This window comes from Austrofundulus limnaeus, unplaced genomic scaffold, assembly GCF_001266775.1.
Source record: "Austrofundulus limnaeus strain Quisiro unplaced genomic scaffold, Austrofundulus_limnaeus-1.0 Scaffold88, whole genome shotgun sequence".
Lineage (NCBI taxonomy): Eukaryota > Metazoa > Chordata > Actinopteri > Cyprinodontiformes > Rivulidae > Austrofundulus > Austrofundulus limnaeus.
Window position 1 is genome coordinate 1,726,296 of NW_013952490.1, and position 21,194 is coordinate 1,747,489.

At 39.0% G+C, this 21,194-nt stretch overlaps 3 protein-coding genes across 10 annotated transcripts in view; 2 read left to right on the forward strand and 1 right to left on the reverse strand.

The window, feature by feature from the left end:
- aak1a (AP2 associated kinase 1a) overlaps positions 1 to 13,096 on the forward strand; it is a 31,488-nt gene extending 18,392 nt beyond the window's left edge. The window contains exons 12-19 of one of the 6 annotated variants that reach the window (XM_014012119.1): positions 548 to 724; positions 1,174 to 1,361; positions 1,607 to 1,800; positions 1,899 to 1,967; positions 6,441 to 6,542; positions 6,973 to 7,134; positions 7,429 to 7,521; positions 11,330 to 13,096. In XM_014012119.1, the coding sequence (XP_013867573.1) occupies positions 548 to 724; positions 1,174 to 1,361; positions 1,607 to 1,800; positions 1,899 to 1,967; positions 6,441 to 6,542; positions 6,973 to 7,134; positions 7,429 to 7,521; positions 11,330 to 12,177 (1,833 nt within the window). In that variant the 3' untranslated portion in view covers positions 12,178 to 13,096. Of the gene's footprint in view, positions 1 to 547; positions 725 to 1,173; positions 1,362 to 1,606; positions 1,801 to 1,898; positions 1,968 to 4,053; positions 5,155 to 6,440; positions 6,543 to 6,972; positions 7,135 to 7,428; positions 7,522 to 8,059; positions 10,483 to 11,329 lie in introns of those variants that run through there. The other 5 variants (XM_014012124.1, XM_014012120.1, XM_014012121.1 and 2 more) reach the window with 5 other exon arrangements.
- A 1,869-nt stretch (positions 13,097 to 14,965) lies between these two features.
- med22 (mediator complex subunit 22) lies at positions 14,966 to 18,147 on the forward strand. Of its 3 annotated transcripts, none has more exons than XM_014012130.1 (5): positions 14,966 to 15,075; positions 15,252 to 15,393; positions 15,544 to 15,624; positions 15,989 to 16,197; positions 17,570 to 18,147. In XM_014012130.1, exons 2-5 carry the CDS (start codon positions 15,271 to 15,273, stop codon positions 17,760 to 17,762), a joined length of 606 nt encoding a protein of 201 aa, XP_013867584.1. In that variant the 5' UTR covers positions 14,966 to 15,075; positions 15,252 to 15,270; the 3' UTR covers positions 17,763 to 18,147. The 3 variants fall into 3 exon arrangements, with proteins under 3 accessions (XP_013867584.1, XP_013867583.1, XP_013867585.1); XM_014012129.1 differs by having other exon boundaries at positions 15,072 to 15,145; XM_014012131.1 differs by lacking the exon at positions 17,570 to 18,147 and having other exon boundaries at positions 15,072 to 15,145; positions 15,989 to 17,223.
- Positions 18,148 to 18,155: 8 nt separating this feature from the next.
- Positions 18,156 to 21,194, reverse strand: part of cunh9orf78 (chromosome unknown C9orf78 homolog) — a 5,167-nt gene continuing 2,128 nt past the window's right edge. Inside the window, exons 6-9 of the mRNA XM_014012127.1 lie at positions 19,910 to 20,107; positions 19,691 to 19,827; positions 19,499 to 19,603; positions 18,156 to 19,349 (exon numbers count right to left, since the gene is read on the reverse strand). Coding sequence (XP_013867581.1) covers positions 19,252 to 19,349; positions 19,499 to 19,603; positions 19,691 to 19,827; positions 19,910 to 20,107 — 538 coding nt within the window. The 3' untranslated portion in view covers positions 18,156 to 19,251. The remainder of the gene's footprint in view (positions 19,350 to 19,498; positions 19,604 to 19,690; positions 19,828 to 19,909; positions 20,108 to 21,194) is intronic.

Below are 21,194 nucleotides of genomic sequence, written 5' to 3' on the forward strand. Positions count from 1 at the left end.
AGCTGCAGTAATGTGCAAATTTCCAGACTGTGGGATCAATAAAGTTTTATCTTATCTTATTTTATCTTAAAAACAGTTTTTAGTCGGTAGATTACTGTGTTTTTGCAATGAAACTACAAATATGGCTGAACGGGGTGGAGTCGAATGCTCAGCGACCTGGAGGGGGCGGGGTGTGAAATATCTCATTTGTATTTAAAGAGACCGCACCAAAACAGCTTGCTCTGAGGCGCAACTCAGAACAGGGGTAAAACAAGGAAAGCAAGGAGTCTGTGGAGCAACAAAAACGAGGAATTAAGACCAAAGCGTTGCAGTTTTATTTTAAATAGACCATAAGTGAATGATTTAGACGTGAAAAAAAGGATTTAAAAGCATGACACGATTAGAATATTCAGCATTAACTGAATTAAATTTTAGCAGCTCCAGTATTGTTTTTTGTTTGTTTACATGAGAGGTTTGTGTTCATTTTGTTTGCTTTTACATACAGTATATCCACATTATGTTTTGATGGAGCTTTTCTCACAAACGGCTGTGTGCTGTTACAATTTAGCATCAACTACAGATGACGCCCCAACAACAAACCCCTTTCCAAGCATCTGCTCCGCTGCAGACCAAAACTGAACCTGCTCCTTCAGCTCTCACGCAACATGTAGTCCATGAAGCAGCAGCGTCTCATCTCACTCCCATCCCTGAGTCTGCAGCTGTTGGTCCTGCGGATGGCCCAGAGGTTCTGGTAACATCACACTTTGGGCGGGGGCTGATTATTGGCTCGTCTCTAACCAATCACATGCAGGTTTTTGCTATTTTCTTCTTCTTGGGCAGTGAAAAGATAGGATTTCTCTGCAAATAAATCTGTTTGTAGAAATGCTTCCTCTGACATAGTCAAACTAATATTGCTTGTTTTAATTTACAGAGATCTGCAAATCACTTTGTACTGCATCTGTGTTTACATCAGCTGTTTCTTGTGTTTTTTGTTTTTCTAAAGGTGATTTTGGTGTTTTCAAAGCTTGATTCTCTATAGATTGATGTTTTCCTCACCTGTCCATTTACTCGGGCTTATGCTTGGGTCCTGATTTGTTTCCTTTGGATCAATAAAGAAAATATCTGTTAATTTTACAACTTGTTTTCTGCTGCTAATGCATTTTCCCTGTTTTTTGTCTTTTAATTTTTTTACAGGCTGCAGGAAGAGAGATTCACAAAGCTGGCTCTTTGACGCCCCCCTCATCACCAAAGGCTGCCCCTAAAAGTGGCCACAGACGAATCCTGAGCGATGTCACTCACAGTGCCGTGTTTGGGGTCCCGGTCAGCAAGTCAACCCAGCTACTTCAGGCAGCAGCAGCTGAGGCCGGCCTCAACAAGTCCAAGTGAGTACAATTAACTCCTTTCAGCAGTCCAAGAATGAACTGTCCTTTCAATGCACAGAGGCAGTCTGGAAGGCCAACAATCAGTTCATTCATATGACAGCAGCCCTTCTACACCCCTAAGAATCAGGTTTTAGGAAGATTTGCTGGATTTAGTCTTTAAATAACTCTTTTTATCACAGAGCACACAGACTTTATGTTGAATTTCACTTTGCATTCTTAGCAAACATGTTGTGTTTGTACTCCAGATCAGTCAGCACCACTCCCTCTGGCTCCCCTCGCTCATCCCAGCAGAGTGTGTACCATCCAGGTGGAGCTGATGCTCCATTAGCATTGGTTGCTCCCAACTCTCAGTCCAGCTGGAACCCCTTTGGAGATGATAATTTCTCCAAGCTGACTGCAGAGGAGCTGCTCAACAAGGACTTTGCAAAGCTTGCCGAGAGTAAGTGGTGCACCGTGTGATTCCGCATACAGCATCATTTAAAAACTACCTCTGTGTGATCTTAAAACGACAACAACATATTGTTTGTGTGTGATCAGCTGCTCCAGCAGGAGAAAAGGGCTCAAATTCCAATGAAAGTCTCATTCCAGAGCTCATTGCTTTTCCAGGTAAAGTTGAATTCTTCTCAGTAAGAAGTATTTTCAATTGTTTACGTTTCATCAGTTACTCCCTCTTTTATTCACACTGGGCCTCATGCAAGAACCGTTCGTATGAACAGATTTGTTCTTAAGTTGTGCTTACGAGTGATTTAGGAGGATTTGTGGCATTCACCAATTTTCTCGTATTGTAAGGTTTTCTTCAGATACGAACAAAATTCACGAGTGGTCCAGACCTGTCATATATTTTACGAGCAGTCAGTCTGCTGTTATCCAGARGGATTTTRRTCARTAATAACTTTATATTTCATTAGTTTGAAGATATTTTGAGTTGAAAATAAATCACACTCCATAATTATGTTGACAACAGGTTATTCTATTTGAATTGAAATTATATTTTAAATGTAACTAACGACAGAAATTGGTTAAATTAAATTAAATTGGTAGCGGTGAACGACTGCTTTTCTTCTGAAAAAATGAAAACTATGTAACACAGTTGTTTACACTTGGATTAAAATATTTGACCAAAGAAAAACCAGAGCAGGACGAGAGAGAGATGAATATGATTTAGATTTTTATTTCTGTGACTGTACGACCCACAGGAGACATGACATTAACAGCAGTCATTTCATTCCTCAGCTTTAGCAGGTCTGACACTTCTAAAAATGACAGATTTTTTTTCTGGATCTCTGAGAGCAGGGCTTCAGTCTTCGAACTCGTAAAGTTCTTCTTTTTTACTTTTCAATGTCATTCATGAATGGACTCCCTGGTATGTGAGGCAGGAAACGTAGCCTTATATGTCCTGATGCATCTCAGTAATCCAGGTAAAAAAATCAAAAGGAAAAAATTTGTATAGGTCTTCTGGACGGGTTCTTCTTTAATGAAACGTTTCGTCTCAGACTTCTTCAGTCTGAGAGTTTCAGGCAAAATTCAGGCCTGACTTTTGCCTGAAACTCTCAGACTGAAGAAGTCTCTTGGAAGAGAGACGAAACGTTTCATTAGAGAAGAAACCGTCCAGAGGACCTATACAAATTTTTCCTTTTGAGTAGCCTTATATGGTGTTTTTGGAGTGGTAATTATGCTAATCACCTCTCCCAGTGCACGAGCACCTGATACACATTCATCATGTTTACGCAGCTCATTTACACACTTTTCCTGAAGATAGAAGAGTTTGTTGAATCTGACGTGACATGTTCATACGAACAAAAGTAAGAGAAATTTGGGATAATAATATGATCGTGTTTTTGCATGAGGCCCATTATTACCCAAAATAACTACAGACATGTCAAGTGCAGACTCTTCTCAACCCTTTCAGTTCTCAGTTTCTCTCTGATGCAGTAGGTAATGTTGCTGTGATGCAGAATGCTCTGTTTTCATCTTTCTCACATGCAGAACTCTTACCACAAACACGGTCTTGCAGGGGTATATTCACACAGCACGTTAATGTTGTTTTACAGAAGCCAGTTTTGTAGTTCAGCTCTGTAAGCACAGTCCTGTCTTGTTGATATAACTAGCAGCTTTCCATTGGATTCTTGTTTGTGTGTCCATGAATAGACACCTTTAGAAACAGCGAGATGGCATCTCTCTTGCAGATCTGTGCTTTTACTGTTGCCTGGTAACGTGAAGGACAACTTCTCCTTTGTTAATTGGATTGCTTTACTGCTGGAAGAGCCTGCTTACTGGTGCCAAGAAGAACAAGAGAAAGTTAAACACTTGGCCTTGTTAAAATGATCCTCCTAATTTTTATCCCTGTCAGATTAGCCTTTAATCTTTTGCAGAAGTGTTGTCTTTTTAGTTGTTTACCCTGCTTTTGGTGAAGTGCTGTTTAAGGCCTGCACTGAGAGGATAACGTCCTGGTGGTTATTATGTAATAAGAGTGTGGCTAATCGTCTCTACCTTTAAGCTGTCTCTGTATGATTCACTCATATAAGATGCAGCCACAGTTTGACCTTTGCTGATGGAACAGAAGATTTCTTCTGAGTATGAGAGATGTCTTGTTGGAATTGCCTACAATGAGGTCGTCGTGTTTTTAATACTGGCTTTATAAAATCAAGGATTCCTGAAAATCCTTATGTCCATTTTGGCCTTTCTCTCATAGTGATAGAGGCTAAAGGTCACATCTGCTGTGCCATTTTCTGAGTCAACACATTCCTTGTCTACACCCCATACCCCTATTTTACCCCGTAGACGTTTTCCTGTGAGTATGAGCAGCAGTCAGCGTTTGGTTATGTGCATGGATTGTATTTGTTTTTAGTTTTTTAATATTACAGAGATGCTGCAGTTTGTGAAACTAAACCGGTATTTATAATGAGTTATAAATCGTATTTAACAAAAATTGTTCAGTGTGTTGAATTTGTTTACCTAATTGTACGGTGTTAAAGTGTGTACTTACTAATGGTTTGGTACCATAATCAGGTGCAGTATGATATTAATGTTTATTTAATGACTGGTGTTGACATTTGTTGCTGAATTGCATAGAAGTGTATGAACTCACAGATAGATATTTTTATTGTTTCTGTTTCACTCATGTTACTAGAAACAGTTTTTAGTATTGTTTAGTTTTTCTTCACAGCTAGGCATGTCGTGCTCAGAAAGTAAATATTACTGACCACATAGACAATGAAATGTCTACCATATTTCAAACATTTTGATTTATTTACACTTTTATGGGATGCTACAACTTTTGTAGGGTATTTAAAAAATACAATTAATGTGCCTAGGAGTGTCCCGATACATTTTACTTCCGATACAATACCAATATTGCTGCCTTCAGTATTGTCCGATACTGATTTCAACCCGATACGATATCAGAACAAATCCTAAATATAAGCTTTTTTGTATTGTGAATTCTTAAAAAGCCTTGATCAGGTCAAACAGTAAACAATAGTCAACAACAGTAGCAGTGAGAAATATTGTAATCCAATGGGTTACATATTTTTCTAACTTAAACATAAGACTATTGTACAATTAAATCAACAATAAAATAGATCCTGAAAAATGACCTCAATAAATCCGATAAAAACAAAACTTACTTTTAAAATGTAAAATAACTATTCAAGGTCACTTAAGTTATTTACTGTATTTATTAGGGATGCACCGATATATGAAAATTTCAGGCGATATCGCTGTCCGATATAATTATTGCTGTTATGGCCGATAACCGATATTTACCGATATTACACAAACACACAAATTATATTATACATATAAACACAAACACACTTGGGTCTTTTTTTGATACCGTAAATAAACAACCAGACCTCTAACATGGCTCCCTACTTCAGATATTCCTGGCTGCACAGCGTCAATATCACCATCATGATCAAACAGATGCCGCTCAACCAACCATCTCCCCTCCCAAAAGAGAAACACAAAGATAAAAAGTGGGAAATCACTATCGGATATTAATATCGGCTCAGTTTTACTTATCGGACCAATACCGATATTCTAAAAAATGAACATTATCGGCCGATATTAATGCCGATATATCATGCATTCCTAGTATTTATTATCTATAATACTAGACATTTAACCCTAAAAATCATCCATAAAGTAGGGGGATAGTATTATAAACAGGTTATCGATAATTAGATTTTTATGCTATGTAAGCTCAAAAAATGATGATCGTATTATACATGACTAAATACTGCTGGATCCAAGTGCTGCTGGATAGACATCCTGAGCAGACTACTAGAATTGACTGCTTATATCGGAGTGCTAATATCAGTGATTTTAGGACATTATAATCAGATCATTTTTTGGCTAATTTTGAACCAATATTCAATATTGATACCTGATCAGGACACCCCTAGAAGTGCCCGATATTGTTTTTAAGCATTTATATTGTACGTCAGAGGAAAGTTGAAAAAGAAAAGACTAGCATCTACTAACTTGCTTATTGTGAACACTTCACTTTGTTAGTATTTGTTTATCTGTGATGTCGACAGTTCTGAAAGTTTTTTTGTTTTGAATAAACCTGGAGCAGCTGTTGGACAAAATGTTCATTCTAAAATGTCATAAAGTTGTTTGTCCTTCTGTAAACATCTATTTGTGCAAATCTATATCTGTGAAAATGGCTGAAGGGCAATTGATTCATTTTCTGGACAAAACAAACCCAGAAAATAAACTGATGTTCAACTTCCCTTCATCAAAGAGCCACATATCACCAACCCCAAAATTAACTTTGTCAGAAACACATCAACCTAATTTCACTTTTTATTTTTATTGCATGACTCACTTCCTTTCTCACTTTTGAACCGAAGTTTTTCTCCTGCTTCTTGACCTCTCCACTTTTGCTGTTTCCTTCAGTATTTGTGCAAATGTTCCTAAGTTAGTAGTCTTATTTTATGTTTCGTTCTTACTTTTTTTCCCTTTCAGATGGTTAAGAAAACAATCACACTGTGCGAGAGAGGAGCAAATATGGTCTCGAACATGTTTTTGTCTGCAAAACTAACATTTATTTTTCAACTTTCTGTCTCTGTGTAGCCAAGGCAGAAGTGTGTGTGGACTCACTAATACCAGGTTTAGATGCTCCCCAGACGCAGCAGCATTCTGGGCAGCCGGAGCGCGTTGCTGCCAGCATGCCAGGTTAGCCTTCTGAATCACAAAACACAAAAAGAAACTCTGAACTGATTTAAAGTTGGTTTATAATCTGTTTGCGAGCTGATGCTGTGGTAAAAACACCTCAGTGAAAAGTCGTTTTGACCTTGGCATCTGGATTACAGACACTGGAACAATGATTCAGATCAAAGCCCAAAGGTTTCTCGAGGTGGAAAGTTTTGTTTTTGATAAACTCTTAAGATTAATTTTGTTTTTATTTTTACTTTTCCTTTTGAAATATAACATTTTACATTGTGAAGTTTTGACTGCTCTAAGACCAACTGTCAGACTTAAAGCTGGGAGTCACTGCTGCTTTAATTTGAAAGCTGCAAATGTTAAACCTTCCTACTAACAAATTCATCCTGCATTGCTAACAGTCGTATTGTATTGTGACCCTCTTTGCTTCATTCTGCCTCAGATTCTTTCACTGGGGAGGACTCTCTGCTGGGTTGTGGTCTGTTAACTCATGCTTCATGTGGAAACCAGCCCGTTTCTGCTCTCTCTTCCTACTCTTCTGTTCCCCCTGGTTGTGGCTCTGGATCCGGTCTTGAGGAGCCGCAAACTGCTCTTGCTTCTCCTGGTAAGATCTTCCTTTTTGTAGAGTTTTGACCACACAATTGAGGAGCACAGATCCACCTCACATTCATGCTTATTGATGGAGAACTGTGGCTTAGACAAAGAGCTTGTATTAGACTGAATCGATATAACTGTGATTTTTTTACTTTCACGATAAAACCACACAACATTATTCGATTTTAAATCAATCTTATTGACCTGGCCCAATCAATTTTATCTGCTGCATCCTTTTTTCTTTCTTCTTCTCTGCTGCTGTGGATTCTTTCTCCTTTTATCACTTCACGCCCTCTTCCTTCAGACTCCTCCTCTTTCCTCATGTCTGGTGGGAAAACGGTCAATGACGATGAGTTTGACCCTATTCCCGTGCTCATCCCCAAAAATTCAAATCAAGGTAAGGCTGAGAGATTTGTGACATGAGCATTCGCACCTGCTGAAGCCCAAGAGATGAATGATTTGAGCCCTAGTTTAGTCATCACAGCTTGTTCTTGTGATTGCTAATACAAGAAGGCTTGTGTGAGTGTGCCTGTCACATCAAGGCTGTATTTCCCCCTCATCAAGCTCTCACATTAGTTATTTTCTTTCCTTTGTGCCTGAAGTGAAGCTGCCAGTGTTACTCGGTTTGAAGGTGTTTTTCTTGAGCGTTTATCTTAAAAACTCCCTTATGTTAGAATGCCATTCCCTTACTTTCTTCCTGTATTGATGCAGCTGTTTAAACATGATCCAGCTTATTCTCTGCTTCTTCTCTCTTTCTGTCCCTTTTCATGCATACTTCCCCCCTCTCCCCCTTTCATTCTTATCTCCTCACTTCTAATTTTTTTTCCATACAATCCCCTGTTAATGACCTCCTTTCATTTGCTTGTTTCTAATAATTTCCCATGGCTCCTCCATGCCCATCTCTGTCTCTTTCTTTCTTTCTGGCACGTTTTCAGGTGGTCACTCGCACAGCAACAGTGGCACTTCAGAGTCCAGCATCCCCAACTTGGCCCGCTCTCTTCTGCTGGTGGATCAGCTCATCGACCTCTAGAGGGGGGTGGGAGAGGTCGAAGGGGCAGAGTACAAAATCCGAGGGGGTGGGGGGGACAGAAATGGGCAACAGAGGCACTTAACGTAGCAATTATTGAAGTGATAAAAGCCAGCATGGATTGATTCAGGCGAACCATTCTCCTCATGTGTCTCCTTGGCCTCAACTCCATCTCTAGTAGCCTGATAAGCTGGTTTCATGCATCTCCGCTGGCCGTTGACATTTCCGCGCTGGTAAAAACTTTTTTTTTTAACGCCTGAGCATATTGTCTGCTTTTGTCCCCGCTTCACCATGGTCTTTCTCACGCTTCCTCATACTTGCGTTAATAGCTCTCATTGAGTGCTCGCCCGTGGTGATCGACCCACATTATACGCACTGCTTGGTCACAGCTCCATCGTGTTCACCTGGTGTAACTTGTTGAAGTTCTGAGTGAACACACCGCCCTCAGGCCTGGCCGTGTTTAAGGGTTTAAGGGTCTGATTAGAGTTTGAGGACAGGAAATAAAGTGGTGCGCTGACATTTTCAGGTGAATACTCTGAACAGTGAGTGAGTTTGTAACCTGAATGTTTCCTGGTGCACAGATTGAACCAGTTTGTGAAGTAGTGAGGAGAAAAGGTCAGCTGTTTGTACCAGTTGTTGTTTGCTGGTTTACAAGAAGATTTATTCAGCTTTATCCAAACATTTTGTTTAGATATGACTGCAATGCACTCAGTTTAGAACCTACATATGTTCATTCCTGTTTGATTTCCTCATATTAATCAGTAATTGTTACTAACACCGAGTATATTTATCCGGGACAAAACATCAACTTAAAAAAAAGTTCTTCTTTTTGAATGTTAAACCAATAATTATTCATTTTAAAACCATGCCTGTGGCATGATGATGATGATGTTTAAATGGCTGATCAGTATGACCCTGCAGCAGCACACCTACTCTCACCTCATTAGGTCATTAATAAATTTTGGACACACTTAATGATATCTTTGATGTATAGCTTCTTTAATTCTTATATTTTCAACGTAATATCAGCAGAAACTGATCTGAGGTAATACCAAAGCTAAAGGAGGTTTTCGTGCTGTTTGCCACCTTTCCTTCTGCTCTCAGCATTACGTTACACAGAGGAAGATACAATTTAGAGGTGGTTAAGGTAATTTGTGTGGGTACTATGTTACTCCATCCTACCTAGGCAGCCTCTTCTTACAGTCTGTCATTAAATGTGGACATATTTTCAATCCAAGAGAGCCATTTTAAAAATATCTCTCTTACGGACCTAAAAATTTTCATCATTTCAACGTTGTTCTTTGTAGAATCATTGTTTTTCTTTTGTGTCCATATTTATTTAAATGCATTTAATCTCCAGTGATGTGACTAAATGTGACTTCCTGATTGTGATTCAGGATGAATGTATGACTGAAGAAACATGTTGGAATGTGTACAGCATTTTGAAGGATATACAGATAAAACATGTTTGCATATGAAGCCAAACTTAGAGGTGTACATTTTCACTTTTTTCTCCCATTATAATTTCTCACTAATCACATGATTATTCAGTTTGAACTTTTGATTTTGTCCTCAGAAACAAAATGCTCCTGAATAGTGCAGTGATTTTGGTTTTTGGTGTGTATAACTGAGGTACATTTTCTCTGATGGGATATTTTCTTCCTGACGCTTCTGGACTTTCACTTTAATGAACGGATGAAAAAATATTGGATGGAAGTTGCATAAAAGTTGTACTGCATTTCATCACAGTCACTACAGTTTATTTTGTATGTTAAGCGTCCACATTTCCACCAAATAATGCTTTAGATTTTTGGCTTTTCCAGGAAGTTTCGATGCATATTCATGTGTATCTAAAAGTTAAAACTGCACATTTTCCTCTGATATTCTGTCGCTTGTGCAATTTTTGTTTAACATTTTGGAACAGATTGTTTGTTTGATTTTTCTAAAATTTCTGTGTATCAAGTGGTGAAATTTGGTATGTTTAGTTTCCTCTTCCTCTCAGTCTTTAGTAATTTGCAGTAGTCATTTTTGCATCTATCTATGCAATCCTAAAATAATGCTTCACGTTCTTATCAGAGACTCCAATGCTGTATCTTGTAGAGCTTTTGCAGTAAAGTTAACCTTGTGTCACTGTGTGGATTTTATTTGCCTATTCTGCTGGTTGGTTTAAAATATTTCAGATCAGACACATTAAAAAGGTTTTTCTGAGATGGCAGCAGAGGTTCATTGTCAGGGTCATTGTGTGTGTTCCTTTTTTTGTATATTTAGCTTTTAGAGATGCATTTTAGAGACAGGCAATGGAGAGAAAATAAAACTAACTCATAAAGTTGATATTTTTGAGTATTCCTATTGATTGAATTTGGAGTCAGTTTTGGGATTTGTCAATTTAAGTGAATTTATTGTGATTCTTGGCCAGATTTTCTGGTTCTTTTCTGGTTCTTACATGAGAATTCTCAGTGTTTGATTATCTGCTCTTAATAGTGAAATACCAAACAGTCATTAGGTTTTTAGTTTTATTACCTCTCGCAGTAATTGTTTAAAAATGTGTCAGGTCAGATAGAATGTTAAGCACGTTTTAAAATAGAAGAATGATGAGGGAAAAACAGAGAACTTGTGGTTTCCTTTAGTGGCTGCAACTAACATCTCTGCCAAGCTGCCAGCTAACAGCTGCTGCCGACGCCTCTGAGGTAAGACTGACCCGTTTCCACTAATCTTTCTGTCTCTTCCCAACTGTTTTCACCTTTGCTCTGAACACTCTTTTCCTCCTTGTTTCCACAGACCTGTTGAGTCTGTCTAAGCTCCCTGAATCTTACCTTTAATCAATACTAACAACAATCTATCTACTCGTCCGGACACGAGCGCTTGCTTTTAAAGTTTGAGTTGGAGACTCTGCAGCTGCAACTAAGTTGTGGAAACAAGGTTGTTGATGTTGTAATAGTTGAGCTGTTAGTCTTGTCTGTGCTACGTGACTTGTTCAGAGTAGAGTTTGTTTGGTAGTTTTGTGCTGGTTCATCATTGTTGGGTCATCCTCATTGATCTGTGGTTTACAGATTTTAGAGATGCTCCGTCACTCATGCGTTTGTCAAATGTGAATCTAGCCAATGTTCTAGAACCTAAATGTGCAGCTGAGAGATTTTTTCCCCTCATGTTTTTCTCTCATCTCTGCTGTCCTGCACAGATCTCCAAGAGGAGAGTAACGGGTACACTGTTCTTCAGGAAGGGCCGGAACCTGAAGATCTTGAAGAAAACGCTCTGAACAATGATAGCTGTGAGCACTCCAGCGATGAAGATGAGCAGAAAGAAGCTCATAAGGTGGAGCTGCAGGATGGAGGAACAGTTGAGAGTAATGTCGCGGCACACGACTGCAGTGGCTCTAGACCCCTGCTGATGGACTCTGAAGATGAAGAGGAGCACGGATCTCAGTTAGCACGACAGTCATCGCTGCCCCCCAACACATTACCAGTACAACCGTCCGCCCCCTTCCCCCAACCTCCACCAAGCACCTTAGGCCAGAATCACTCCTGGCACGTATCCGAGCCAGCAAAGGGGACGGATGTCACTCCAGACGTCTTCTCTAAAGCTCCCTTTCCAGTCGCACACGAGGACTCCGTGGATGTGTTTGCCAACGCTCCATTTCCCCGTGGACCACGTACAGCCCAGCGGCCGCTCGACGTGTTCTCACAGGCTCCCTTCGGAAAAAGGAAGGAGCCCGCAGCAGCACAACCGAAGACCTTGTACCCACAAGCAGCTGCGGCTCAGAGCCTGACCTCTGATCAGGGCGTGCTGGGACAAATGGTCCAACAGCCATTCCGGCCTCAAGCTCTGTCCAAATACTCCAGACACTTTGAGGGACCTGTGTCGCAGCAGCAGGGTGCAGTTCACAGAGTCGTGTCCGATGTGAGCAGGCAGGCGGATGTGGCAGCCGTCCCAGCTGGACCGCTTTACTCATGGACCTCTGAAGTAAACACTGTTGACCCTTTCGTCTCTGCGCCCTTTAACCTAAAAGCGCCACAAGAAAAACCATGAAATCAGAAAACCAAGTAGTGGAAATTTACGACACTGAATTATGCAAACTGCATCAGACATACTGCATGCTGTAACCAGCACTGCAGCTGGACTGCAGGCCCGTATACATCTCATCCTTATTGGTCCTAGATTAGTTTTGGCAGTGGAATGTCATCGTCCCTACTGCTTTAGTCAGTTTGTAGTTTTCACCTCCAAGCTTTCAGTTACCATTTAAACTTTCTGCTGTAGATCCACACAAAGGCAATATGGTGGCGAAGCATTTCATTGTTTTTCTGTCTACCTCGGTTATTTGAGGACGTTTGTATGGTAAACTGGCTGAAGCTTTAACACAATTACATCCTGTACATTTAAGCTTCATTGTGAAACTGATCTGATGACGCCTCATTCCTCCATCACTTTCAGTAAGGATCAGCTTCACTGAAGACAGAAAAACTGAATAACACTAGAAAATAAAATCTGGGAGTTATTTTGGTTTTTATGACGCAAAATCGTCTGAAAGTTTGGAGCCCTTCTGTTTGACAAGTAGATGCTGGATAAGGATGAAATACCGTAGACATTTCAAGATGATCTTTATTTACTTGAAATAAAACGATCTTATTTTTTTTTCCAGCTAGAAGATTTCAGAATTTGTCATGGCTGTCTTGTTTGTGGTCACCGTCCTATCAAAATAAATACGTTTGTTTCATCCAATGCTTGAACCAGATTTGTTAGGCCAGAAAATTAATGTAATTTGTGTCCTGTGCTATATCAAGGAAGAATATATATGTGACCCATCACATCGAAACGAGGATTAAGTCTAAAAGTGGTGTATGGAGAAATACTCTAGGTAAATATAGTGTTTTGATTAAAACATTAACAAAAATTGCATTTTGTCAAAATATAATGAATAAATGGCTTATCAATGTGTCATTTGAATGAATTGTCTGAAATATAATCATAAAACAAAATTTTGAAGCACTTTTTTGAGCAGTAGCAACAAAAAAAACTGATTTTGAGGAAAGACGCCTTAAAATTTTGAGATTTTACCTCTAGCAAAGTTTTGTTTCTTTCCAGCTGGGGAATCTCAATATTCAAATAAAAATAAGAGGATTCCTCTTTATAATACATCAAAAAATTCTCATTAAAATTACGTAAAATTAGGATTCAGTCCAAATATTTATGTATTATTGTAACCAACAAGACAAATTAAGTCTTACATATGGATTTACTTATATCAGAATGATCCCAGTATCAAAATGTACCTTTTAAAGCCAGGAATCTGAAAGTGTAATTAGGTCATTTTGACCAAATTTGACTTAATCCTCATTTTGATATGATGGGTAACATTTTATTATTTTGGCTCCCTTCAAGATGTTATTGAATCAAAATTCTACCTGTTTGTGTCCTAACAAAATGGCTGCATGTCTAACATTTAACTGCACATGCTTTCAACATCAAATACTTGCTGTATGCAGTGAACTCTCAACCAATGCCAGAATCTGTTTTAATCATGTTTATGATTTCCAAAATCTCTTTTATTTTTGAACAAGTGAAGATAAAATGTCTGACTGATGGATTTACCCCACCCAGACCTTGAAGTTTCAGCCACTTGCTGTGACAGTAGTGTGAGATCATGAATATCTGATTGATCCATATTTTTATTTATTTCCATCATCATGTGGACATGTTTTCTGCTCTTTGTAACGTAATTTAACACTAATTAGTTTCTTTTGTTTTTAAGAATATTTCAACCCAAAGCTTAAACTTGATTTGTTCCTTTTGTGGAAGTTAATTTTTTAGTTTTTGTTGTTGAACAATCTTTTTTTAACATGTAAACTATTCTCCCCCAGCCTGCACGTATGGAAAATTGCACATGGTCACCAGTAGTGTCGGGTTTCTTGAAGAATGTGTTTAGTCAGCTGTAAAAAAAATAAAAACAAAATAGCATTTTGAGTGCTAAAGAGAGAAACAAACTGAAGGAATAGCAGATGATGCTGTTGGACAATAAAAGCACTCCAAATGCGTGTTATGCTGCACAGCCTGTCTTTAAAAAGAATGTTGTACACAAAACCAATAAATGAATGTAAATCCACCTTTCTACAGTTTTTGCACTTTTTGTTCAGTAATTGGTTTTAAATTAATTTTCAGCCCAGTGCCTGACTTTTTTCCCCCTGGTTATGCCACTTAACTCTGACATCTGAATTCTGGTATAAAAAGGCTCCTAAACTCAAAGGATAAACCAATGTTTTCTAACCATAATAAGCAACTTGGCAAAAGGACAAATTTTCAAATGTGGTTTATAGGTTTTTTCTTACCACCAGCCTGTCACAAATATGCAATTTGACCAATTTATTTATTTTGATGCATAGCCTATATGAAAAACATGAATAACACATTTTAACAAACAAAATAGTTATTTCGTTCCAAAATGTTGATTTCCAATGAGCTAAGCTAAAAAACCTGCCTTACAGTATAATAAATAAGGATGAGGTTTCTGTACTGGACAGAAAGCGTCTTTTTAAAAGTGTGAATAACTATTGATCATGTCATTTTTAAAAGGTTACAAGAACAACCGGCTTAAAGAGTAACTTACCCCAAAATTAACTTTTTTAGTTGATAAACTGTCTAGAATGTGTCTAAAATCTTATACAGTACTGTTTCTGTGCTAATTTTGATGTTTTTGTGTGTATTTGTTCAAATCTGTAATATTTGGTCTAAAAACGTCTTTTTGCTGCGCATATGGGTAGAGCAGTGGTAAGCAAAATACTTGGAAAGTTTGATGCTATATAAAAGCTGTCGCCAGGGGGCGGTAACACAAATGAACCGGATGTGAACCATCTGAAAATCAGAACAAAGGAAGAAGAACAGGAAGAAGCGAAACTGAGTTTTGAAAACGTTTTCAAAGAATGCGATAAAAAGGTGAGTAATTAGTGTTTAAATCATTCATATAAATTTCTGCGGTGTTGTAGGCACGACGTTTGTTTTAGATGTGAGATTTTGCAGTCGTTCGCAGCGCTTCTCCCGCTGCTTCTTTTTTTGTTTTGTTTTCATTTTAAACCTGAAGCGCTAATTATTTTCTGTCTAAACCTGAACAGGTGTGTTTTACTCGTCATCATGGCTAATCCGAGAGTTCTCCCTCAAAGCAAAGAGACTCTGCTGCAGAACTACAACAAGAGGCTCAAAGATGATATCAAGTCCATCATGGACAACTTCACAGAAATCATCAAAACAGCCAAAGTAATCTTTCTTATTTTTACTCAGTTTCTTTTATGTCAGCAAAACTATTAGACATGAACATCACTAACGCTGTGTTTTACCTTTAGGGACTCCTTTAATGCTATGATCTAATTAACCGAAGTATTTTTTATTTTATTTTATTTTATCCAGATAGAAGATGAGACTCAGGTTTCTCGACCAACCCAGGCAGAACAGGACCATTATGAGATGCACGTGAGAGCTGCCAACATTGTAAGTGTGGCACGTGATCAGCTTTTTCCTGATCTGCCTTCTATCACCTTACAGGTTGATTGTAAAGAGAAACAGTTATGAGAGGAGAACAGGGTGAGCTAGTTACAATCACACTGCTTTCTATAGAATAGACCTTTTATAGGATATTTTTTAGTCCTCACATCACCACTGAATAAATCAAAAACATAGCATTCCTTAAATAAAAGCATATCATCAAACACCTTTCTTATCAGAGTGGACTTTCCCTTTCCTTATCATAATGTTTTTGTGAAATCTAAAATGCTGTAATCTTTTGCTCGCACATCTTAAAAAATAAAAATCAGTTCATTGTTTTCAAACTATCCACCATGGTGTGTTGTTTCAGGTCCGTGCCGGCGAGTCCCTCATGAAACTGGTGTCAGACCTGAAGCAGTTCCTGATTTTAAATGACTTTCCCTCGGTGAACGACGCCATCAGCCTCCAGAACCAGCAGCTCCGCTCGCTGCAGGACGACTGCGACAAGAAGCTCACGTCGCTGCGGGACGAGATCGCCATCGACCTCTACGAGCTAGAGGAAGAATATTACTCCTCCAGGTACAAATAATAGGCTCTTACCCATCCCACCGCCCCTCTGTTGTCCCACGCGCAGCTGGGGAGGGGGGGGGGGGTCACCTTTAACCTTTTTACTTCAGCTCCATCTGACAATATTTGGGTTTAAAGTCCTCATCGGCTCAAACCATCTCTGAGTCAGACTGAACCTGATTTCACCAAGTGCCTTTTCATTGTTACTGTTCAGCAAGTGACCTGACCTTTTCTGTTTTATTTAATTTGTTTGGCTCGAGCATTGGACAAACACTAGATATCTGCTGCATCAGCATTTCCAGCTCTCAGTCTCCAAGTCGACACGTATTTCTGTGAATCCATTTGCGTTTATTGTACAATAGGAACACATTTTATAACTCAGAACCAAAGGCTTGGTGTGTGTGTGTGTGTGTGTGTGTGTGTGTGTGTGTGTGTGTGTGTGTGTGTGTGTGTGTTTTTACTGCAGAGCTACTTTTTTGTTGTTTAAATAACAACAAGGACTTTTTCTGTTCTGCAACATTCAATAAACTTGGGGCATTTTAATAAACATCCACAAAGATTCATTGTTTAATAAAATACAGAAGAAATGAGCCCATGTTGACTGTTTACTAGTGTTTTTAATGCAATAAATGACGATTAATTTTAAGCACGTAACTACGTTTATAATCCATATGAGTTGATTTTTGGTTAGGAAAAACATTACATTACATTGGAAGATCTAAAACAATGAGAATTTCTTTTTGTCTAATTTTATTTAAGAACCTGTTTATATGCTTTATTTGAAATCCATTTATAAATGATGGCCTATATTTTAGATTTTAAGAATTGTAAAATTAGATGTAATTTTCAGTTTGTTTATTTGAATCAACTCTTATTCTACTAAATAGATGTTTATTCTGTAAGAGTAACTCCGCAGATGTAATGTTTTTGAACCAAATAACCAGCGCCTGTAACCATGAGAGGAGCCACACATGGTGCAGTTTTAGATTTGTCCCATAATCTCAGGATGGTTGCGAAATAAAGCAAAGACAAAACGCTGCAGTAGTTTGTGTTTTCTTTAAGCATCATTTCTCAGTTGTGTTTGGAGCATGCTGGGTGTGGACCTGCCTTTCTCGCTGCCCTTACACTGCTATTTCCACCCGCAGCTAATCTCACCCTTACCGAGATCAAGTTGATCAAAATCCTAAATCAAATCAAACATGTTGATTTCACGGAGTCTTTGTTTCCCCGTGCTTCTGCGTAGCTTCTAACGAACGTGTGCTTTCCTGTGCTTTTCTGCACGCACCAGTGGGTTTTTAATTTCTGACCTTTCGCTCTTGTCTGCTCCTCTCCTTCTGCACTGCGCTGACTCTTTGCCTCCTCTGCCGGTTTCTGCTCCGCAAAGCTACGGTCAGTGGGACAGCAACGACCTGCCTCTGTGCGAGGCCTTCCGCCGCAGAGACAGCTGGGCGTCCCGGGACAGCAGCGGCAGCTCCACGCAGGAGGAGCGAGAGGACGCGGACGGGACGTCGTCGCAGGACACCAACCCCCAGCCTCACCTGAACGGACACGGGACGGCGACCGCCGAGAAACCATGAGAGGAGGAACGGGGCCCGCTGGGCTCAGTTTCAATGATGTTTCCATTAAACCAGTTTAGCTGACCCGAGTAAAACTCTAAAACTGGATTTCTCTCACTTACAAAATATATCAATTTAACAGCACTGAACAAAATCATCTTTAGAATTAGAAAAATATTGGCAATAAATAAAAAGTTTCTCTTAGTATAAAAAATGCCAATCACTTGTGTTGCTTAGATTTACCATAAAGCAAACACTTCAGTTAATACCTCACAATTGAACTGTTTAAACATAAAAATAAGCTATTTTTTATACTGTATGGATTAAACCCTAGTGTGTTGCTTGCTTTTTTTTTTACTGTTAAATTTAGTTAGGTGTTTTTTGTCATTAAAAACAAAATAAACAATAGTCTTGTTTTTATTCAAGAACTTTTATTTGCTAAAAGCAATAATCCAAATGTACAGATAAAAAGATTAGTTCAACTGTTACATAAAATGAGTGACAGGGATAATCTGCTCTGCTGTGACCCGTTAAGTTCTGTGCCATTATTGTTTCTGTAATGATGTCATTTCTGCTCTGCATCTGACCCATCACTGGAGCAGCGGGCAGCTGTGTAAGCATTAGGGAGTACTCAGGGACACCACGTGTGGCAATGGTGGGAAATCAAACTCGCAACTTTCCGGTCCCTTTTACTGTGTCACAGCTGCCAGTAGGGCTGTGCTGAAATCCTGTGGCTGCAGGTTTGACATCCACTGTAAGAGTTCAGTCACTGTGTTGATCCCTGCTGAGGGGAGCAGCAGGAAAAAACTAACATTAGATTATGATCAGGGTGTTTAATATAATTAGTTACATAAATCACTTGGATAAATGCCTTGCTGCTTTTCTGTTTTCAGAAAATAGCTTAAGCCATGAACTGTAATTTTTCACAGAAAATTTGATTCTCAAAATGTGTACAGTAAACTTAAAAGAATATGAAACAAAAATATTGAGCTTGAATTGAGGCCAAAACATTTTTAGTTATCCAATTTGTTAAAAATAAAATAAATAAAAAAATTCTTTAACTTCAAATATTTGGTCATGGTAAATGTTCTGCATACAATTTAACACAAACTCCTTATATATATATTTTTTTAGTTTAACTTAGCAATGAAACAAACTGTCAGCTAAATAAAGAGTTTTACTCTAAAATTAAGTAGTTTAAATAAATGTCTGGTTGTACCCATGAGAACAGCTGACATGTCGACCAATCACAGCAGAGCATTTCCAGCACAGCTATCTCCAATTTTAAGCACTTCCTGCATTTTTGGTACATCCTTATCAAATGATTTAACTCAATCACATTACATAGAATTGTTTTGTTTACAGAAACCAGCTAATGGTTTTATACAATAATTACAAGGTCCAACATGAAAGTTCTGCCTTTCTTGGCTTTAGTTAAACTGGTTTAGTTGTCACTGAGGCTCAAACTCGACGGTATCATGAGGAGTAACTCCAGAACCAACGCGGGTCATTAATATCTCCGGTTCATCTTCTTAAACTTCTCGTAGTGGTAGTCATCTGTGGCTTTCTCGTTGTTTGGACGTTTGCGAGGGTTTGGTGGAGACGGAGCTGTGGGTTAATAAAAAATATTTAAGATTACTTCAGCTTTTAAAAAACAAGGTCTAAATACAGGTACATGAGAAGCTGAGTCTACACTTTGAGCCTAAAAGTATTTGTAAAGTTTACAGCGACTGTTTTAGAGGCGGGAGGTCTCGTACCTTCTGGTCCTGGATTCTCGGTGTCGCCCACACGCAGTGGTCTCGCTTTGGGCTCCTCTCTGTGTCTGTGGTGCCTCTGTGGTGCATTCACATCCTCGTGATAGACTAGAAGGAAAGAAAAAAAAACATTAACAGACCACGCATGTCTCACTGATTTAAAACTGGTTTACAGTAGGTTTAAACCGAACTCACAGCGATTGTGTTGGACATAATTAACAGCGATGTTTGTGGGAACGAACGACGTGCCAAGGTCTTTCTTCTTGTTCCTTTGTTCAGCCAGAAGCTTGGCTTTGGCCTCCTCTGTCTGAATGATGTTTTTGATCTTTGCGCTGGGAGAAAACATGACACAAACAGCTTCAAACATTTAAACAACTGACGTGAACTGATTTACTAAAGATTCTCTGCACATACTCGATGCCGAGATCAACTTCGGGGATGCCGCTCAGCATCTGATTGGACAACATTTCCTCTGTTTTCTTGGCAGAGTTGACTCGGATGTTCTCGGGCAGTTCATACAGGTGATCCTCAGCGTTTTTCACTTTCACTTTTTGTTCTTCAGCCTCCACCATGCCTTTCTTCTTTTTTAGCTCAGTCTCGATGTATTTCATCCTGTAAAGAAAAATATATACCTTGTTTCAATCAGCTATTCATGAGTATCCATTTTCCATACATGCTTAGAAACATTTAGGCCATTTTTGATGTGCTTAGCAAAAATATTCTAAATCCAAGTGGCCAAAACACATGATCCCTGACAGCAACAGAGTAAAACTCTGTGGAATATATTACATGTAGACATTTAGAAATGTAAATTAAACCATAAAAACAAAAATAGACCATAAATTTAAGGTTTTCGATTGAGGTCAAGCTCTTTGCCTTTAATTCTTGTTTTTGTTTTTCCCACTTTATAAAGTTTCTGTGCACATTAATTACTCCCTCTTACTATAAATCTGCTCCCGGAATGCCTTTGTAGCCCAGCCGTTTTTTTAAGCAACTATCTGTTTTCCCCTATCTTTTCCTTTCTGTCCATACACTAAGTACGAAATCTCGCAAGACTTGCCGAAGGATTTTTCCACGAGACTTTGTGAGATTTGGAGTTCAAATGGCTGCACACTGTTGTTTAGCATCAGGTGTGTGGGGCTGGGAATGAGTGGAGCTGCTGCAGGTTTTAGATACATCTACCAGTGTGGCGTTGATGTATTCTGAGCCTTGTGAAACGGATCAAAACAGGAACTGTACAGGTTCCTATATTTCCCATTCTTGGGTGGCGAGCTACAAGTAAGCCTCGAGCCTGAGCCTGTAAGAAGAAGCCAACTGCAACTTCCATCGGTGAGGTAGGAGGCCCTGCAGCCTGAATTCCCCCACACGAAATCATATACTCCACAGACTCTTTTTCCCAACAAACTTTGAAAATAGCACAGCCTGGTGGGGCTGTACGAACAGTGGGCTGCAACCACACTTGATATAGACCTTCACTGAGAAACTGTTTTGTTCAGATTTAATTGATGCGTTCATTGAAATAATTGAACTGATTGTCATTATTCTCGTGCACGACAGTTCATATTGTAAATTTTTTTTGTTTTGTTTTGTTCAACAATTTCAATACAACTCACCCTGCTGCACTTAAACAATGGGCCTCATGCAAGAACCGTTCGTACGCACAGATTTGTTCTTAAGTTGTGCGTACGAGTGATTTAGG

Bases quoted from the DNA above. Each gene is read 5' to 3' on its own strand.
- med22 (XM_014012129.1), top strand. The intron at 15,625-15,988 runs GTAAGTGTGGCA...GTGTTGTTTCAG, and splicing joins ACGTGAGAGCTGCCAACATT to GTCCGTGCCGGCGAGTCCCT. The intron at 16,198-17,569 runs GTACAAATAATA...TGCTCCGCAAAG, and splicing joins GAAGAATATTACTCCTCCAG to CTACGGTCAGTGGGACAGCA.